General features: G+C 40.4%; 1 protein-coding gene across 1 annotated transcript in view; it reads left to right on the forward strand.

Annotated features, from left to right (window-relative positions):
• Window positions 1-8,431, forward strand: part of GUCY2F (guanylate cyclase 2F, retinal) — a 32,255-nt gene extending 23,824 nt beyond the window's left edge. The window contains 4 exon segments of the mRNA XM_085066949.1: window positions 781-879; window positions 2,187-2,281; window positions 3,308-3,399; window positions 8,352-8,431. Of these exon segments, the coding sequence (XP_084923075.1) occupies window positions 781-879; window positions 2,187-2,281; window positions 3,308-3,399; window positions 8,352-8,430 (365 nt within the window). The 3' untranslated portion in view covers window position 8,431.
• The last annotated feature ends 8,529 nt before the right edge of the window (window positions 8,432-16,960 follow it).

Below are 16,960 nucleotides of genomic sequence, written 5' to 3' on the forward strand. Positions count from 1 at the left end.
CTGCATTACACTGCTTTTTTCTTTTCTTTTCTTTTTTTTTTTTTGAATTTGCAGGTCCGATATTTTGTATTGTGGGCGATGAAATTTAGCATCTCCTATTCCAGAGCGCAGTCTAAACATTCCCTAAGCCAAATGCCCCAGATGAAAACTATCTGTGCTGTTTGGCTGTCACACATTTCATCTCTCAGTCTGTGGAGTTCATGTGGATCCTGCACACATACCTCTCCCTGACAACTTGGCAAAAATTCTTTGGAAGCTGCTTAGGAAGTGAATGGATGTTGCAAAAGAATGAGAAAGAGGGAAAAAACAGGTCTTGACTAGACAAGCAAGCTAACAATGTCTTCTTTTCCAAGAAGGGGACTCAGGGTGGTCCAGAGTGCTGCCAGCACTTCTGGCCTTCCAAGGCTGACTTTTAATCCTGTTTCAGTGGGATATAGGGCATGTCACAGGATCTGAACTTTAGTTTCCTCGCATGGAAGAAGGCCTTTAAAAAATGAGATTATGATAGTCCTTGAGTTTCCATGAACTCTGAACAGATTTCTCCCATATGATGATGAACTGAGGGCTTACCACACACGACCTTTCTCAGACATAAAACACCAGTCTGCAATCCAGAGAAATGCCTAACACTTACTGCTTGCAGCCAGCCCCGAGGCCAATGAGATCTTTAGGAAACTTTCTTCTGTATTCCCAAGGATTTTCTTTGAATATCAGAGGAGCAGAGGGGATCTGTTGATTTGTGCAGTGCCACTAGGGTTACAGATCTGACATGTCTTTCAGGGCCGTGTGTGGCAGGCGTGGTGGGGCTGACCATGCCACGGTACTGCCTCTTTGGAGACACGGTGAACACGGCATCCCGAATGGAGTCCACGGGCTTGCGTGAGTATTTGGGGCAGCCAAGGAAAGGGGCAAGTCAAATGGCAGAGCTCAAAGCAGCCTGAAGGAGAGGGCACCAGTTTTGCCATTGTAGGTCAGCCCTTAAGACCCTGCCTTCCAGCTGCACTCCTCTGATTTGAATCCCATCAATCAAAATCAGCATGAATCTTGCCCTACTTTTCTCCAATATGGTTTGGATCTTGCTTTCGGTCAGTGCTAAGAACCCTGAATTCAGAGCTGCTCTTGCAAAGTAAAATAGTGCATTTACCTCTCATGATCAGTACAAAGCAAGGGTTGAAGCACATGTGAGCACTGCTTCCATCATAGCCTTGATGGAATATAAGACTTTAATAAATAAAGTCCCATTGAGACTGGAGACAGCAGGAGCACTGCAGGTACAAGAGCGTTGTTACACATTAATAGAAATGCTTATAGGTAAATAGGAAAATTGTAGGTTAGTGTCTCACGAAATGTAGGTCATAGCTGTCAGATCTTCCTCTACATATTCAAACTGATGTTATTCTCTCTTATTATTATGGAAAAAAATTAATCAGCTGATCTCCCATCCTTCAAAGAGGAAGGGAAGATGATTGACACAGTTGAAATAAAAGCTCAACCAAAAAAAACAACAAAGAAAACTGTTTTGGAGGAAAATGTTTTAGGAACATTGCCTGGCTTGTTCACACCAGCAGAACAATAACAAATTTCAGTGAGTTCCAGCAATGGCTGTAAAACAATCTGGGGGATATGGGAATTCAATAAAGTTCTCCACCTTTGCCCTTTTTGTTCATAGACTAAATGGCAGCTCTGGGTGGAATCAATTACTAAAAATCCAGACAGATCTAGATGCATAGCCACATTTTTTTATGTTCCCTTGCAAACTCCATCTCTCTGCTCTTCGTCCCAGCTTTCAAATTATGTTGGGTGTCTAGAGCAGGACAGTTGGCTATTTTTCATTTCTTTCTCATTCCAAAGTTATCCTGTGGCAATAGATAAAACAGCAATACAGCTGACAATGTTACTGGAAAACCACTTACTCTTTTTATTAAGAGCTGGACTTCTACTCTTAGTGTTTGGATCCTTCTCCAGGAAGCCCCCAGGGTAGATCTCCTCTCCTTCTGTGCTCTTTTCAGCCCTGCCTGGAAGAATCAGTCAGCATTAAACTCTGTGTATGCTGAGCACCACACAGCTACAGCTTTGGAGCACCACACACCTGCTTTGGAGCACCTTTCCTTGTCAGGATGAAGCAGTGGGGAATTCACAGCATATGTGCAGTACAATGACCCAGCTGCTTTGCTTTCTGTTCCCAGCTTACAGAATCCATGTCAGCCAAAGTACAGTGGATACGCTTCGGAATCTGAATGAAGGCTATGAAATCATACCCAGGGGAAAAACAGAGCTGAGGGTAAGAAGGCCAGGGCTGTGTGAAACACTTCACAGGGGAGTTTCTTGCTTAAAGAATTTTAATATTAAACTCTTTTTTGGCCTTCATACACCAATCTTCAGCTGAACTCTTCAAAAATTGTCCCTTTCAGCTATTTCAATACATGAGGTGCTTATTGAAGGGCTGTGGGATTGAGCACTCAGCTTTGTGTGCTGGATATAAGTATTTATATAGTAGTCTATTTTGTCCACTCTTGACAGAAGCTGCTATTTTCAGTGTCCAAGCAAGATGATACTAAATAATTCAATTATTTCTACCTTTACACTGCTAATAGATAGAAGTAGGAGCTTTGCTTGCCTTAAATACCTAGAATAAAAGGTCTGAATAAGGCCTCAGGTCCATCAAAAATCTTCCATGACAAGTGGAATCATCCAAGTTCATATGTCTGCAAGTGGAGATCTGAGGTAATTATTCCAGGCTTAGTCAACGGAAAGAAACCTTTACATAGTTGGTGGAGATAAATTGGCCCTTTAGGAAATTATTAACCTGAAGTACTTTCAGGGTCTAGTTTATGTGAAGATGAATGCTTTCCTCCCCTTCTTCAGTCAAGGGTGATTGACTCTCATATAGATGCCTACAGTTCATCAGATTCATCACACCTTAAAAGCTAAATCATCAGTAGTGGGAGAGGAAGTTATTCTTCAGATACTCAGTTCAGAAAGAGTTGTAAAATCTCTCAATTAATAATGCTAGTGCTGCCAAACGAGATGATTAGTGATCCTGTAGTTTCCAATTTCTGTTCAGCTGTGTAGTTTCAATGACCCAGATCAATGAGGGTCATTTGTAAATGTCAGTTGGAACAAGGATAATGAATATCCTCTTTTAGGAAAATGAAATTCAAATACTCCCTGAGTTGCTTTGAAGGACAGCCCAAGATTCCCAGGCATGGATATGTATGAAGCTAGAGAAACCTAGCGAGGAAATAACATATCGAGCAGAGGACAGTCAGAAAGCTGCTTGGTATCTGAATTTTTGGTTTTATTTCAGGGTAAAGGAGTGGAAGAAACATATTGGCTGGTTGGGAAAAAAGGCTTTCTGAAGCCCTTACCTAAACCTCCAGAAATAAAGCCAGGGTAAGTGTATTTTATCACCATTCAATGCAGTCATTAAAAGGTCTTTTTTGGAACTCCCAAGCTGAATATCTATCTTTCCATGTTATCTGTTTGCAAAGTCTACATCATCCTCCTTAGTCAACTTACATGTTCAGGCAAGTACTGGGACTCAGAAGAGATGCAGTTTCTTCAACACCTCTCCTTATTCACAGTTCCCAAGGGGTGGCATGGAACTTGCTGCTTCTCCCTTGGAGATTGAACACCAGGGAGTTCCTCCCCAAATCTCCTTCCTGCTCTGTATGCATACAGGAGATGCATGGGTAGGGACACGTCCAGGTCTCTGGTGTCATCAGTGTATGGGAAACACTCAGATTTTTCTCTCCCATCAAATTCCTGAAGAAAACATCAACCTCATTCAACATATGAACACATTTCTTCCCTCTCATTCTAACAGAAGAACAAGAAGACTTTGTGTTACAAATTTATGGCACTGTTAAGTAATTGAAGACTTAATGATGTTACCTCCATACAGATGGTGGTGGAGAGCAAAGACTGAGCACTCGAAATTCATTAAGTCATTTTCTGGCTTTGCAATGCCTGACTTTGCAAACAGAGTACTCCCTGTTCAGCTCTCACCTGCTGTATGCCTGGAAAGGATGTTGTGGTCAGGACATAAAAACCAGGAGCTGAATTTGTTTGACAAGAACAGCGTGGTCACCCACATTAAAAGCAGTAAGCCTTGACTCCCTTTATAGGCAATAAAGAGAAATACTTGCTATGAGGTCTGATGTGACTTGCCCTTGCAAAATGCCTGTTTTGGTGAGGTCCTGCAGTGACTACCTCAGAGATCAATGTCTGGCAGCAAACAAGGTCTGTTTTAATGCAGCTCTGACTTTTTCTGATCAATCTTGTTCTACAAATCACCTCATTCCCTCTTAGTAAATAAAGGATTTTTTAATCTCCCTCTGCAGATAACGATCAACTACTTGGGCAGTACATACAGGGCAGTCCATGTGCTCAGAGCCATCCCAGAGCTTTTTTGGAGTAGGATGGAACTTGCAGTATTTTGGGGCATAATTTTAAAGTTATTTGGGTGCTAGTCAGGGTGGAAAATAGAAACTGACTGGAAGATAATTTTGAGAGACAATATTTTTTAGGCTTGAAGGCATTTTATTTAATACTTGGTGGAAATGAGCTATTGCGTAATGTTCATACCAATGATGATACCAATGATGCACTATTATTCACAGGAAATATGAAACTTGGATGAATTTTGCAATCTTAGCAAGGTTTAGCAAGGACTGGCTTACCATGCAATCAAGGAAGTATTAAGACTTCTACTTTGAGAGTAGATTCTTCTCATCCTGGTTTTACTATCTGAAAGTCATGATTTAAGCCTCTGCTGACTGTTGCGGTTCTTTCTTCCATTCTCAAAGATCCTGTCCTGTGGTCATGTGAGCTGAAGTCAGACTTATGTAGGGCTGAGCTGTTTCTAAACATGAATTGTAGATGGCAGAAAATTAATCAGGTCCAGGCAGACAATAAGAGAAGTAAAAAAATTTCCCCATTTCCCCTCATACTCAGGATTAGAGGATCTTGAGCATCCATGTGTAACCTCTGAAGAGTCCACCCATAGCACTTCAGAGAGAGGTGATCTTCTACTCTTGTCCCAAGGCCCAGATCTTCACTGTTCTTTTGCAATATCTCTGTCCCCATAGATCATGCAGCAGCTGAGTGATTGTGACAGTAATCAGAGGAAAAAAGTAAAGTTGCACAAACATGGATTTGTCCTAGCAAAGGGTCAAAATGAAACTTATACCCCATAGAAATCACATGTCAAGTGACAGAAAGAAGTAACTGGATGTTCAAGCAAAGCAAATATTTGGAGAACTGCCTCCTGCATAGGCTGTGCTGTTACCACATAGGCATCAGACATTATGTCCTGTTTTCCAGGCTTATCTTGATAGTTCAGGCTTTGGCACAAAATCAAGAGTAGTTCACTGCAACAGAGGTTGAAAGTTTTTCTTTCTTGTTGGCCAGTATGGTGGTTCCAAGTCACTGCCTCATATAATTCCATAGGGATTTCTTCATTTGTAGGCTTTTGCACTGAAGAAGGAAATACTGAATAAATTCCTCTTCTACTCATCTTTTCACCCAGTCCTGAGGCAACTTATCTTCTACTTAGGTGTTTCCATACCATGAGGTCTATGAGCACTTGTTTTTATCTCATAGATATTTTGTGAACAAAACCAAGAACCAGGATGATTTTCATTTGCCATTCCAAGAAGATGAGTGACATTCTTGGTCTTCTGAATTTCCACCTTTTACCATCCTGGTTCAGAAATTCTTTGCTCTGGTATGAAATATGGTGTCTGAAAGCATCAGAAGTCCTCTATCCCAGCAGGTAGTTTTGTTCAGAAACTTTCCCTTTAAATTAGTTATGGAAAGTTAACTGGAGGAAAAGTATTAATACAAATCAGCAAAGAAAGGCACAGATTGTCAATCCTCTCAAAGTTTTTTAACCATTAACCCGGTGTCTAGGTAAAGAGCATATGAGAGTTTTTGATTCTTGACATAAACCCAGATCTCTTACCTTGTATGAATTCCTGCAGTAATTCTCAAGTACAAAAGGGTCGATAGGTCATCTAGCCCACTCCCATTCACACTGATAAGTGCAACCCAATGTGAGACATCACTGAAAATTGAAGATGCAGGAACAGATGAGTGTTTAGGAGGCTCTCTCATCCTCACAGGCATGAGGATCAGCCCTGGAGGAAGCACTGAGATCCCTGTTTGAAGATAAATGGGTGAGGAACAGTGAAGGATGCTCAAAGAATCCATCTCCCAACCCCAAGGGAGAAACATCATTTTATGAGCCAGGAAAAAGACACCCACTAGGAAACAAGGTTTTTTCTTCTACTCAGTGCAAGGTTCTCATTTCTTTGTCTGTGTTGGAGCACCATGGTAGGATGGATCCATAGAGAGTCTCCAGTGTTGCTGTTGCTGATTATGTGTCTTTCTGAGGAGAAAAGAGAAAGCATTTCCACTTGGGCTCCTATGTGAAGCCTTTTAAATGCACTTTTAAATCAGAAATAAAAGAGCTTGTGGACCAGAGTGAAAAACTCTTGTTGTACTTCCATAGCTGGAATATAGAAGAGCATAAAAATATTTCCTAAATAAACTTTATATAACATTTAACAAGAGCTATTTGGGGAAATCAAAGCATCCTCTGGCTCATAGGCTTGATCACATAATGTCAGGACAGATGCTTTTTGCTTCATACTCAATCCCTTCTTTCCAAATTATTTCTGACCCCCTAACACAACAGCAAAATGAAGACAAAGGAGTATTCTGATTCTGTCTGTGTCATAATGACAGCAAGGAAAAATATTTTTTCTCTGAGATCTGATGGTAGATGAGAAAGGGAATGGAAGTTGATGACTCATCTCCCTTTAAACAAGGCTGTTTGACTTGTGATGTGGTTGCTCCAGCTTTTCTATTTAAACAAGCTCTTCCTGAGCAAGCTGAATTATCCGGGAGAATTGACTGGAATATTACAGAATTGGTGCTAATATAGCAAGAAACCCTAAATGCAGTGTTCAGAAAGGAAACAAAGTCAGAACTTTACAGATTTTCTCCTGCTGGCTTTGGAAACAAGGTGATGGGAAGAGAGGACCTTGGAAAAATAACAGCTGTCTCCAAAAGGAAGGGTTTTGCCCAAGGCTGGGATAGATGATGTAGAACCAGACCCTTCCAGTTGCTCAGACTTTGGTGAGTTCAGGAGATGTGCAAGTTTGGTTTATCCTGGATCTTTCTTTTTTCTCTTCTTCAGTGGATGAAAGTCAATTCATTACCAAACAATTATTTGATACTTGTGTGAGCAATGTCTAGAGGTGGACCTCAGGCAGTCTAATAACATGTTTGATCCCCAAATACCCTGGTCAGACCTTCACCTTCTGTGGGTTACAATGTGCTGCAGCAATGTGCAGACACAGGCAGCAACCTCCTCCTCTCCCCTATGGGTGAAGTCCTGCTGGGTGGACTCAAAGTACAAATCCCTCACTCTCACCCATGTGTGGCTGAAATTTGCAGATTAAAAATACCAGGGGTCTAAATCTCACCTGAGTTGTTGTAGATTCCCAGAAGAGGTCATTCCTCACTGAGCCATCAGGATTATACCCTTCTGGCTTCCCTGTCCTTTAGGGACCCAGCCCTAAAGGCTCCATCACTCATGAGGAAGTTTGTAAGCAGGGATCAATACTTCTAAAAAGAAAAAAGATGTTCCCAGAGCTCAGGATTTAGATAAGGCATGGGAGGACAACTTGGCTAGGCATTTCCATTTGTAGAGCAGAATTGGCAAAAGAGCTGAAACTTGACTCTGATCTCCCTCAGGAAAAGATGTTAAATTTGTGTTCAGTTTTCAGAGACAGCTGGCTTTCTCTAGGGATGGTTAAGTAGGATTTCCACTGGGAAATATGTCCACAGCTTAGTGAGCTGAGAGCTTCTGAAAGCAGCACCTCTGGAAAACCAAAAGGCACTGAGGCAGGAACTGAATGAACCAAAGGCAAGATTTTCACAGCCGTTTTGTTCTATTCTTTCCTTTAATGAATGAGGGAAAGGATCAGTGGAATAATGGAATCATTCTCCCAGGATTCATCTTATCTAATAAATTCTGGAAACAGCCACGAGAGAGATGTAGTTTGTATTCTTTAATCAACAAAGTCGTTCATCTTGTCCTGGCAGAAGTGTCTAAGAGTGCCAAGAGCTCTCTGGACACTTAAAATTTAATTAGCTGACCTCATCCTTTGCAGTAAGTCAAGTGGTACAAGAGGGCATAAAAATCAGGACCTATATGTTTTCCTTTTTCTCTCCAGAAAGCACTTACCTTTCCCTCAGTCTGCATTACAGTCTGTTCTTTATTTCAGATTAAACTGAATTGGTTCTTTCTCTAATGGCCTACCTGTTCACTGCAGGTATAGAGCTCATGGGTTACTCCCGGAAGAAATTGCAGAGTTCAAAAGGAGGAAAGCTGAAAAACTCCTTGGCAAAAGGGCCTAGATCTGAGGTAGTAGCTGTGGGACAGTCCCCATGTAGCTCTGCTGTTTAGTGTCTGCTTGTGTGTTATTGTCTGCACTTTTGGTTTTAGTGTCCTTTTTGTTTTCCCCTTTCCTTCTATTTTTTTCTCTTTTTATTCCTTTTTTTTTTTTTGTATCTGTATCTGTTATTATTCTAACATTACTCACTCAAAAGGTTCTCATAACAGCAGCAAAGCTGTTTGAAGACAGTAGTAGCCTTGTTGGGTGATTTCCTAGTGAATTTATGACCTAGTATCATATTAATTCCTGAAAGACATACACTATTATCATATTTACATTCAGAGTATTATCAATGCACTTTATGTTGATGTTCACTGGGCCAAGAAGAGCCCAGTACATGGTAAACACAGAGATAAAACTAGAGTTCAAGCCTTGAAAAATGCAAATTACCTATTGTTGTTTTTGTGTAATGTGCATCTCCTTCCTAGTGTAATTCCATATCTCATGACAGAAACAGGATGCAGCCTTGATATTCATCATTATGGTACCTACAGGTACAAGAGATAACAGATTTATGGTTCAGGTGGAATTCAGAAATCACATGGAATATGACAGCATGATCTGATCAAGTAGATGTTATCAGAGCAAGGCTGGCACAGAAGCATGCAGAGCCACCCATGCACATGTGTGGTGTCCCCTGAAAATTATGTGAGCTGGGTTTTTTAATAGTATTTCTGAAAACAGCAAAAGTGCTTCTGCTCAACTCCTCTGGACTAATGTGTGTTTCATTTCCACTTCCCTAAAGAAAGGAGAAGTAGATGAAAGCCCAGAGTGCCTAGATATAGGCTGGTTACAAACCCCTAAGATACACCATATCAGGCTGATAGATTACTATGAAGACTAAAACTCCATCCAATTTTCTCACAAGGATAAAACCCAGTAGGTAGCTTTTGGCTGTGTTCCTCTTTTCCAGACACATCTTTTAAAGATTCAGGGTGTGTTACCAGGCTGGTTTATCTCCCTTAAGGAACATTTAAATTTTTGTCTGAAGTTCTCACTATCAAGGACCGAAGGGCAGAAAATCCTCATTAAAAAGATAAAATAAACAAAACTATTTAAATAAGGGACACAATCTGCAGAGACCTGCATAAGCACTACCATATGTGAACACCTGCTGCTAAATACAAGCTGCAAGGCACAGAAGATCACCCTGCTGATTTACACTTGGAAGTACCAGCTAATCCTCCAGGGCCAGAGAAAATGAGGATCCCACACTTGGGTTAGCCCTGCTTGACAAAACCTGCACATATACCCACACATAAGTATTTAATACATGCATCACCCACAGACATAGACTTCCACACTGAAGCAAGGCTGATCTGCAGTGTATTATGGAGAACACAAGGTTCTCATTAGCCAACTCTGCTCAATCCCTGGGAAATAGCTAAAAAATCAATAAGACATTTATACCTGGATCTTTTAAATAGTCTACTTCAATCCTTCTTGTGTGCAGGAAGCTTTCAATAGAGGCAATTAAGTCCTCAACAGCCACTTATTCCCACATGCCTGCGTGGCAGTTTACTGATGTTTCCAACTAATCAGTCTGAGATGCTTGTGATGAAAGGGATTATGCAGCCAATAACCTTGTTTTTCCTTGATAGCAATAAAGGAACACTATAGAAGGTTCTCAGATGTAGTGATCTATAGCCCATTCACCCAATTTACAGTCCTATTAGTCTGGGACCATAAATCCTGCTAACAATCCCACAGGGTTCTTGCTGCAGTATGATAGGGATCCCCATCTTGGAGTAATTATGTATTTTGGAGTATTCAGTTGGCCTGGAGTGTAGAGGAAGGTCAAGACTCTGATCCTCTTGCTCAGGAATCAATCCTTTAACCTTGAAAGAGTGGCTGTGGACTCTGCTGTCCTTGGTGGATTCTTGATTTCAAAGAGAAGTGATGGTTCTGGCTGGATCTTGATAAAATCATAAAGCAAAGCACAGTGAACACCAGAGTGCACCTCCAGTTACCTGAAGATAAACCTCTCAGCTATATCACTAGTGACCCTTATTTTTCACCCTGTGATAGGATCTGTGACCTTAATGTGGAGCTTCTAACCCACTCATGCAAGTGGGATTCAGCCCAGAGCACCATATTTCTCACTGACACTTTTGTGAGGCCAGTAGATAAAAGAACAGCTGAAGACCATGTAGGATAAACCATGGCATCTCAAATGCTGCAGGACAATATCCTCAGGCAGATCAATCCCACCCAGCATCTTACAGTGCTTCTGATACGGAGAAAGGGATTTCTCTCTTTAACTTCAAAACACAACAGAGAACTGTGTCACAGAGAGGTCAGTGACTCCCTGGGATCCATGGACTGGTCTCACTTTGGAGATGAGACTTAGACTCCATGCAAGTCAGTCAGAATTCCCTTCAGAGTTTTCAGGAGTGAGATTTCACCCCAGTGTGATTGGTAGTGGCTGTATTTATGGAGAGACTCATTGTGTGTGAATCTTAGTACATTTGTACTGCTCTCTGCTGACCTTTAGATATATAACCATACTGGAGGTGTATCCTGCAAGGACAAAAACACCAGCCTGGGATTACCCAAAAGTACTGACACTCAATTTTTCAAGTTATTTTCTCTCTTTCTCTCTCTCTTTTTCTTTTTTTTCTGTTCCTCAAGGATTTGACTCTCCTTGTATTCTGACCCCTCATCCTGTGAACTCAGCTTAGTGACTGAAGATCCCTCATGATTCCTCTTGCTCAGGAAATACAGTAAATACCCAAATAATTGGGGCTATCTGGCCAAACCATAGACTAGCAAGGTTCAGCTGACCAGCAGATAAGATCATAGACCAGGTTGCTCAGAGCCCCATCCATCCTGGCCTTGAATGCTCCCAGGGGTGGGGCATCCACAGCTTTTCTGAGCAGCCAGTACTGCTGCCTCACCATCCTCATCATAAAATATTTCTTCCTTATATCTAGTCTAAATCTGTCCTCTTTTAGTTTAAAAACATTACGCTTTGTATTACTTCTACAGGATACCTTCTTCATGTAGTCAGTTTTAAACATATATTTCTATGCAAAAGTAATTGCATGTTCATTGTACACAATGATGGTGTGTACAGTTTAAAACATACATTTATGTCTATACACAACTATTTCTTAACTATTTCTTTCTAATCTCTATATAATCACGTTGGTGTTAGTAGACGGGATTAGCATTTAGTTCTTTTTGGTTTATAACAGCAGGAATGATATTTTCTTCTGTTATACATAGTAAATCTTATTTCATATGATGCTTTACGTACGACAGGGCAGCTGCAGATTTGAGACCTGCCTAAAACCCTGCCATTTGCTCACCTTCTGGCCTTCTACAAGTCTAGGATGTTTGTTTTGTCTCTGCGAACCTCATTATATTATAATAAATTTGCACCCACCAGAAGATGGTGGCCCAGAACCTGAGCTTCATGAACACTTGAAGTATTGTAGCAAAAGATCCACTTCAACTCTACCACTTAACATTTCTGCTTTGGCTGAGACAAAATCGTGCTAATTGAGAAGTCATGCCTTGGTGAGCAGAGTTGCTAACTCCTCTTCTCCTCTCTGTTTTACAGCCACAACTGGCCAAGTGTACTGACAAGGAAATTCAAATCTGTCTTGAGGGACACAAAGAGGACACTAAGAAAAGCAAACTTTAAAGAGCTGGGGAGAATGAAGGACACTGGAATAAGTTTTGAAGAGGATGAAATCTGAGACAAACACAGCAAAGAACAAATAAGGTCAGGAGGGACACCTTGAAGCCAACCCAACAGAGCTCATTCTCCATTTACATCCCAACTAGCCCAAAGCAGTATAATTATTGACACCTCTTAGCACTTCCAGAGGGTGAACCTGAGCAGGCAGATGACTCTTGATCATCATCTCTTGTGAAATTGGCACCAGCTCAGAGCTGCATGTGTGTGTTTTTGGGAGGGGAGCACTGGGGAGGAAAGTGAGGGTGATGATGATAGTTCCAGCTCTTCACAAGCAACTGTCACTAGGATGAACTCAAAGAATATTTTAGCTAGGACTGTGTGGCAACACTCTCAAGTTAAGCTTGTCTTGGGCTTGGATTCAAACAATTATGCCAATGCTCAAATGGTTTAGCTGTTTTGCATTAAGTGGTTGTTTTCCTGTTATTGTAGGAAGCTCTGGTTTCATGAAAATTCATGCTATTGAGAAGAAAATGTTTTGGACAACAACAAAAAATATTTTTACTCCCCCACAGAAGGAAATTTTGAATCAAAATGTTTTGTTCCTCTATGTCAACTTAAGCTGACACATTTTCTTTCAAATTGACATTTCAGCTGCAAATGCCAATTTAATGCTATTTTCAAAACTAAAATGACAGTTTTGAAATGAAACAGTTCGGTATGAATCAATATTTGTTTCAAATGCCGAAATGAGATTCTGCTCAAAATGTCAAAATATGTCATATTCGCAAATCCAGATCTGAATTGCAAGAAGGTTTTTGACTTTTATGTGCTTTATACACACACATATACAAGTTATGGAAAACATTTTATACTTTTCATCCCCAAGCAAGATGAAAATGGAATGCCAAGATATTGCAAAACTGAGATGCAGTTCCATTAGCTGAGTAATACTAATAAAATATAAATTTTTTCCTGTGAAAGTGGGGCTGAAAGAATGAAGAGAACACCATTAAAGCAGTACAATGCCTAAAATCTATCACTCTTTTTCTTTACCAATCTCCAAGTGGTCTCTAAGGCACTTATCTATAAAGTAAGCCTCCCTATGAGTAAAAAAGCTTTTGTAAAGGGTCAACATTTGGCCTGTAGGCACTTCCATCAGAGCACTCTTCCTCAATGTCAAATAATTTTGATGTTGCCCCCTTCTTCTTCCAAGTTTTTTACTCCTGTTCTACATCTGGCTTCTAATAACCTTCTGGGAATTGTCTCTTCTGCAAGGCTGAAGAGAAGAGCGGGTATGGTAATTTATTCAATATTACTACCAGAAGGTGTTAATTGAGAACACTGAGACCTTTCTCAAGTTCAGTTTGAACTCTTCTCATCAGACCAATCAAAACAGATTTTTACCATTCGGGTAATAAATAAGAATCAACAACCCCTTGGCAAATTTTCATTGAATATTAAAATGAAAATATTAATATTTTCATATTAATGAATATGAATATAATATATGAATATAATAATATTCATTCATTGAATATTAAAAATATCTTTATGAAACAAGATTAGTCTGACTTCACAAAGCTAAGGAACACAGTATTTTCCCACCTAATTCACCGTATCAAGTATAAAACATGCACTGTCAAAGTAGAATCTGTTTGAAGTATGAACATCTGAAAAGCAAAAACAGAAGGGAAATTCATTAATGCCCTTTAATAGTGAGTTTCACTCTGTGGCACCTGGTTTTGTAAAAAAGCTTCTGCTTTTTTAGTGGTGAGTTGATATTCCACGTGGGAGAAGTTGGCCCTTGAAGGACACCTGTCAAAAAGCTCATACAACCCTCGAGATATCAAACAGGGATTAGGAAAGCCTTCACTTTCTTCCCTGTGCTCACCCTCTGTTTGAAAATTCATTCATTTCTGTTTGAAATTTCATTCAGAAATAATTCAGAAATAATTCATTCAGAAGAGACATGGAGCAGGTAATTCTGACACAATATACCTCAACGTACATTTCCAGAGAGGAACATTATCTGGATTGGTTTGTGCAAATGTGATTTTAAAATCAAACTATTTCCACATAATTTGTGTCTTTTTCATTATTTTCCAATGTAAAGAAAACATTTAACATTGCTGTCCTGTTACCTCTCAGCATGGGTTAAATCAACCTGAACTTTCCATGAAAATAATTGAAACAAGATTTCAACCCACACTTCTGCACACAGTTTTGAATCCTTTCTTCAGCCTGTAGTCTTCTAAAATAAACAACATCCTTTGAATTCCTTTTAGAAAATAAGATAGTAAATCTGTGGGAAAGGGTAGCAGAGAAGCAAAGTTCTAGTCACTGATGACTTTAGTAATCCCAGGATAATTCTTAATTCTCTTTGAAGCCAGTGGTAATTTTTTCTCTTAGTTTCAACAGGAAGAGGCCAAGGACTCATCCCTGAGTGTGATTACCTCTACTGTTAGAAATATATAAAACATATTTATATTTTCCCGGTATTGTTCTGTTTAGACAGATTTGGGTTCACTCATGAGATTTCTTCCCATACAAACTAAGATTACTGTATCATGCTCTTTTTTTTTAATACTCTGCTCCTAAAACTAGTGTTAGGATGTTGCAATGAGGAAGATGTGGGCTGGAAGCAGCAAATGTAAGTTTTTATAACTCCACATCAGACTTCTCTGGTGATTGTAGACAAGGCACTTGGTGGATTCTTAGATAGGGAAGCACACCTTGTAGTAAGCATTATCAACAAGAACCTACCACATGATTGCTGGAAGTTTTACCACTAATGCCATAGAATGAATTTTAATGTAGTTGTGCAAACCTCCTGAGAGCTGTAGAAGATGTATTTACGCAAAATAAACATTGTTTGAACACCATTTGTATTTCCTACTGTATTTTTAACAGTCAGTTTATAACAAACGACAATAAAGATCCTTGAGGACTTGTCCCTCCACCTGAAAATCTCATTCTAGTTTGTATATTTAGCTTCAGCTGACTTCTCAGCTTACTTTCCATCTCCCTGTGAAGATGAGGCACCTGTGGAGATCCCTGTACACATATTCACTGGATTGCACAATAATTTAAAAGCAGGTCTCAAGACACACAAGCCAGTGGCAGGACAGTCAGGCAGGGAAGGTGTGAGATGCAGAAGAATCCAGGGAAGGTATGGAGCAGCCACAGCATGGATGGGAGCCCAAGCAGCTGCAGCAGCCAAGGTCAGGGAATGTTTCCATTGAGAGGGGATCTTAATGTGAGAAGGGGGAAACACCACTCCCTGCAGCATATTTCTCATTAAAGAATATGAACATGCTTTTCTGGGGCCACACTTACATGTCTTTTAAACACCTCCAGGGACAATGACTCCACCACTTCCCTGTCCCAATGCTTGACAACCCTTTCCATCAATGAAGCAGAATTTCCAAATACTCTAATCCTTTCCTAGTGCAACTTGAGGCCATTTCCTCTGGTCCTATTGCTTTTTATCTGGGAGAAAAGGCCAGATAAACCTAGCCAGATACAACCTCCTTTGAAGTAGTTGTAGAGAGTGATTAGAATAAAAGAATACATGGGAGAAGGCAGAGAAACTGTAGTTCTTCATGCACAGACTGAAGCTGTGTGAAATGGTGGTGTTACCTAAAGCTCTTACAGGTAAAACTCAGCCTGATGAAGAACTATAGGATTGCTAGGTCAGCTGTAGGATACAGAGTTTGATGTGCAGGGAGGTTGGGTTAGCACACGGAGCTGAAAGAGACCTCCCAAAATGCACTAAAAGCCATTGCACTAAGGATTATTTCCAGATCCTGGGTGACTGCAATCCTCTCCTCCAACCCCCTGCAGCTGCAGGGTGAGCAGCAACACACATTGCTCCTAGACCAGCAGCTACTGAGACAGGTGAGCAGGGAAAGCTTTTCTGTGTTCATCCCACACCAGGATACTCCTCCAGCCTTCCTGAAATGACCAGAGGAGAATGCTCTGGTGAAACCAGAATCCATGTTCTGTGCAATGCAAGAAGCATATAATGCTTTTCTTCTGATGCTCATTACTGTACAGCTGTTGGTATTAAATGTCATTCACCAGCTTTTTCATCATTTATAGTTTCTCCTAATTCTTCCCATGGCTGACTTCATATTTGCAGATGTCAGCGTCCCATGGTTCTCCTTCATTCCCTGACCATCCCTAAATGCTGCTGAACAGTGCCAGATGCAGTGTATGGACTTTGAGGACCACCCACCAAAGTTGTTACACAATGCATCCTGGAAATGCAATTCTCCACCTTGCTTCTTCACTCCACACCTATCCTGATCCATGACTTTCCTGCTTCACTTTGTCATTACTTGGTGCAATGCATCCTCCTTTCCTGCACAGGACCTGTTCAATCAAGAAAAATTTTATCAGATGATTCTCTTTTATTGACTGCTTTCATTGACATATTACAATTATTTTATTCAAAGGAATTAAATTTCCCTTTTGCCATTTTCTGTTCTCAACTCGGGGCTGTCCAGGGGCCAGACTTGATGGCACAAACTTCAGGCAAAGTTAAAAAAACAACAGATTATGAAAGTGTATACACTCACTTTCACAAATCTAGGTATCTGAAACATGTTCATTAACATATACAGAGAAGCTCAGGAAAAACTGATTCAGGGCCAAGGACCAAGCTGAAATATATTAATATACATATAAGCCTGATGCCCAGATGAAAACTGCAAAACCACGCATGAAATCCCAGTTGGTCTTGAACAGAAGGCATTTATTAAGTGCTGGAGACTTTTTTTCTCTATTGTTGTTAAAATTTGTCAAATTGAAAACACTCTGCAGTTTTCAAGTGGAAAATGGCCTG

The sequence above is a fragment of the Lichenostomus cassidix genome, chromosome 1 (genome assembly GCF_008360975.1).
Source record: "Lichenostomus cassidix isolate B80296 chromosome 1, HeHo_3.0, whole genome shotgun sequence".
In the NCBI taxonomy this organism is placed as follows: domain Eukaryota; kingdom Metazoa; phylum Chordata; class Aves; order Passeriformes; family Meliphagidae; genus Lichenostomus; species Lichenostomus cassidix.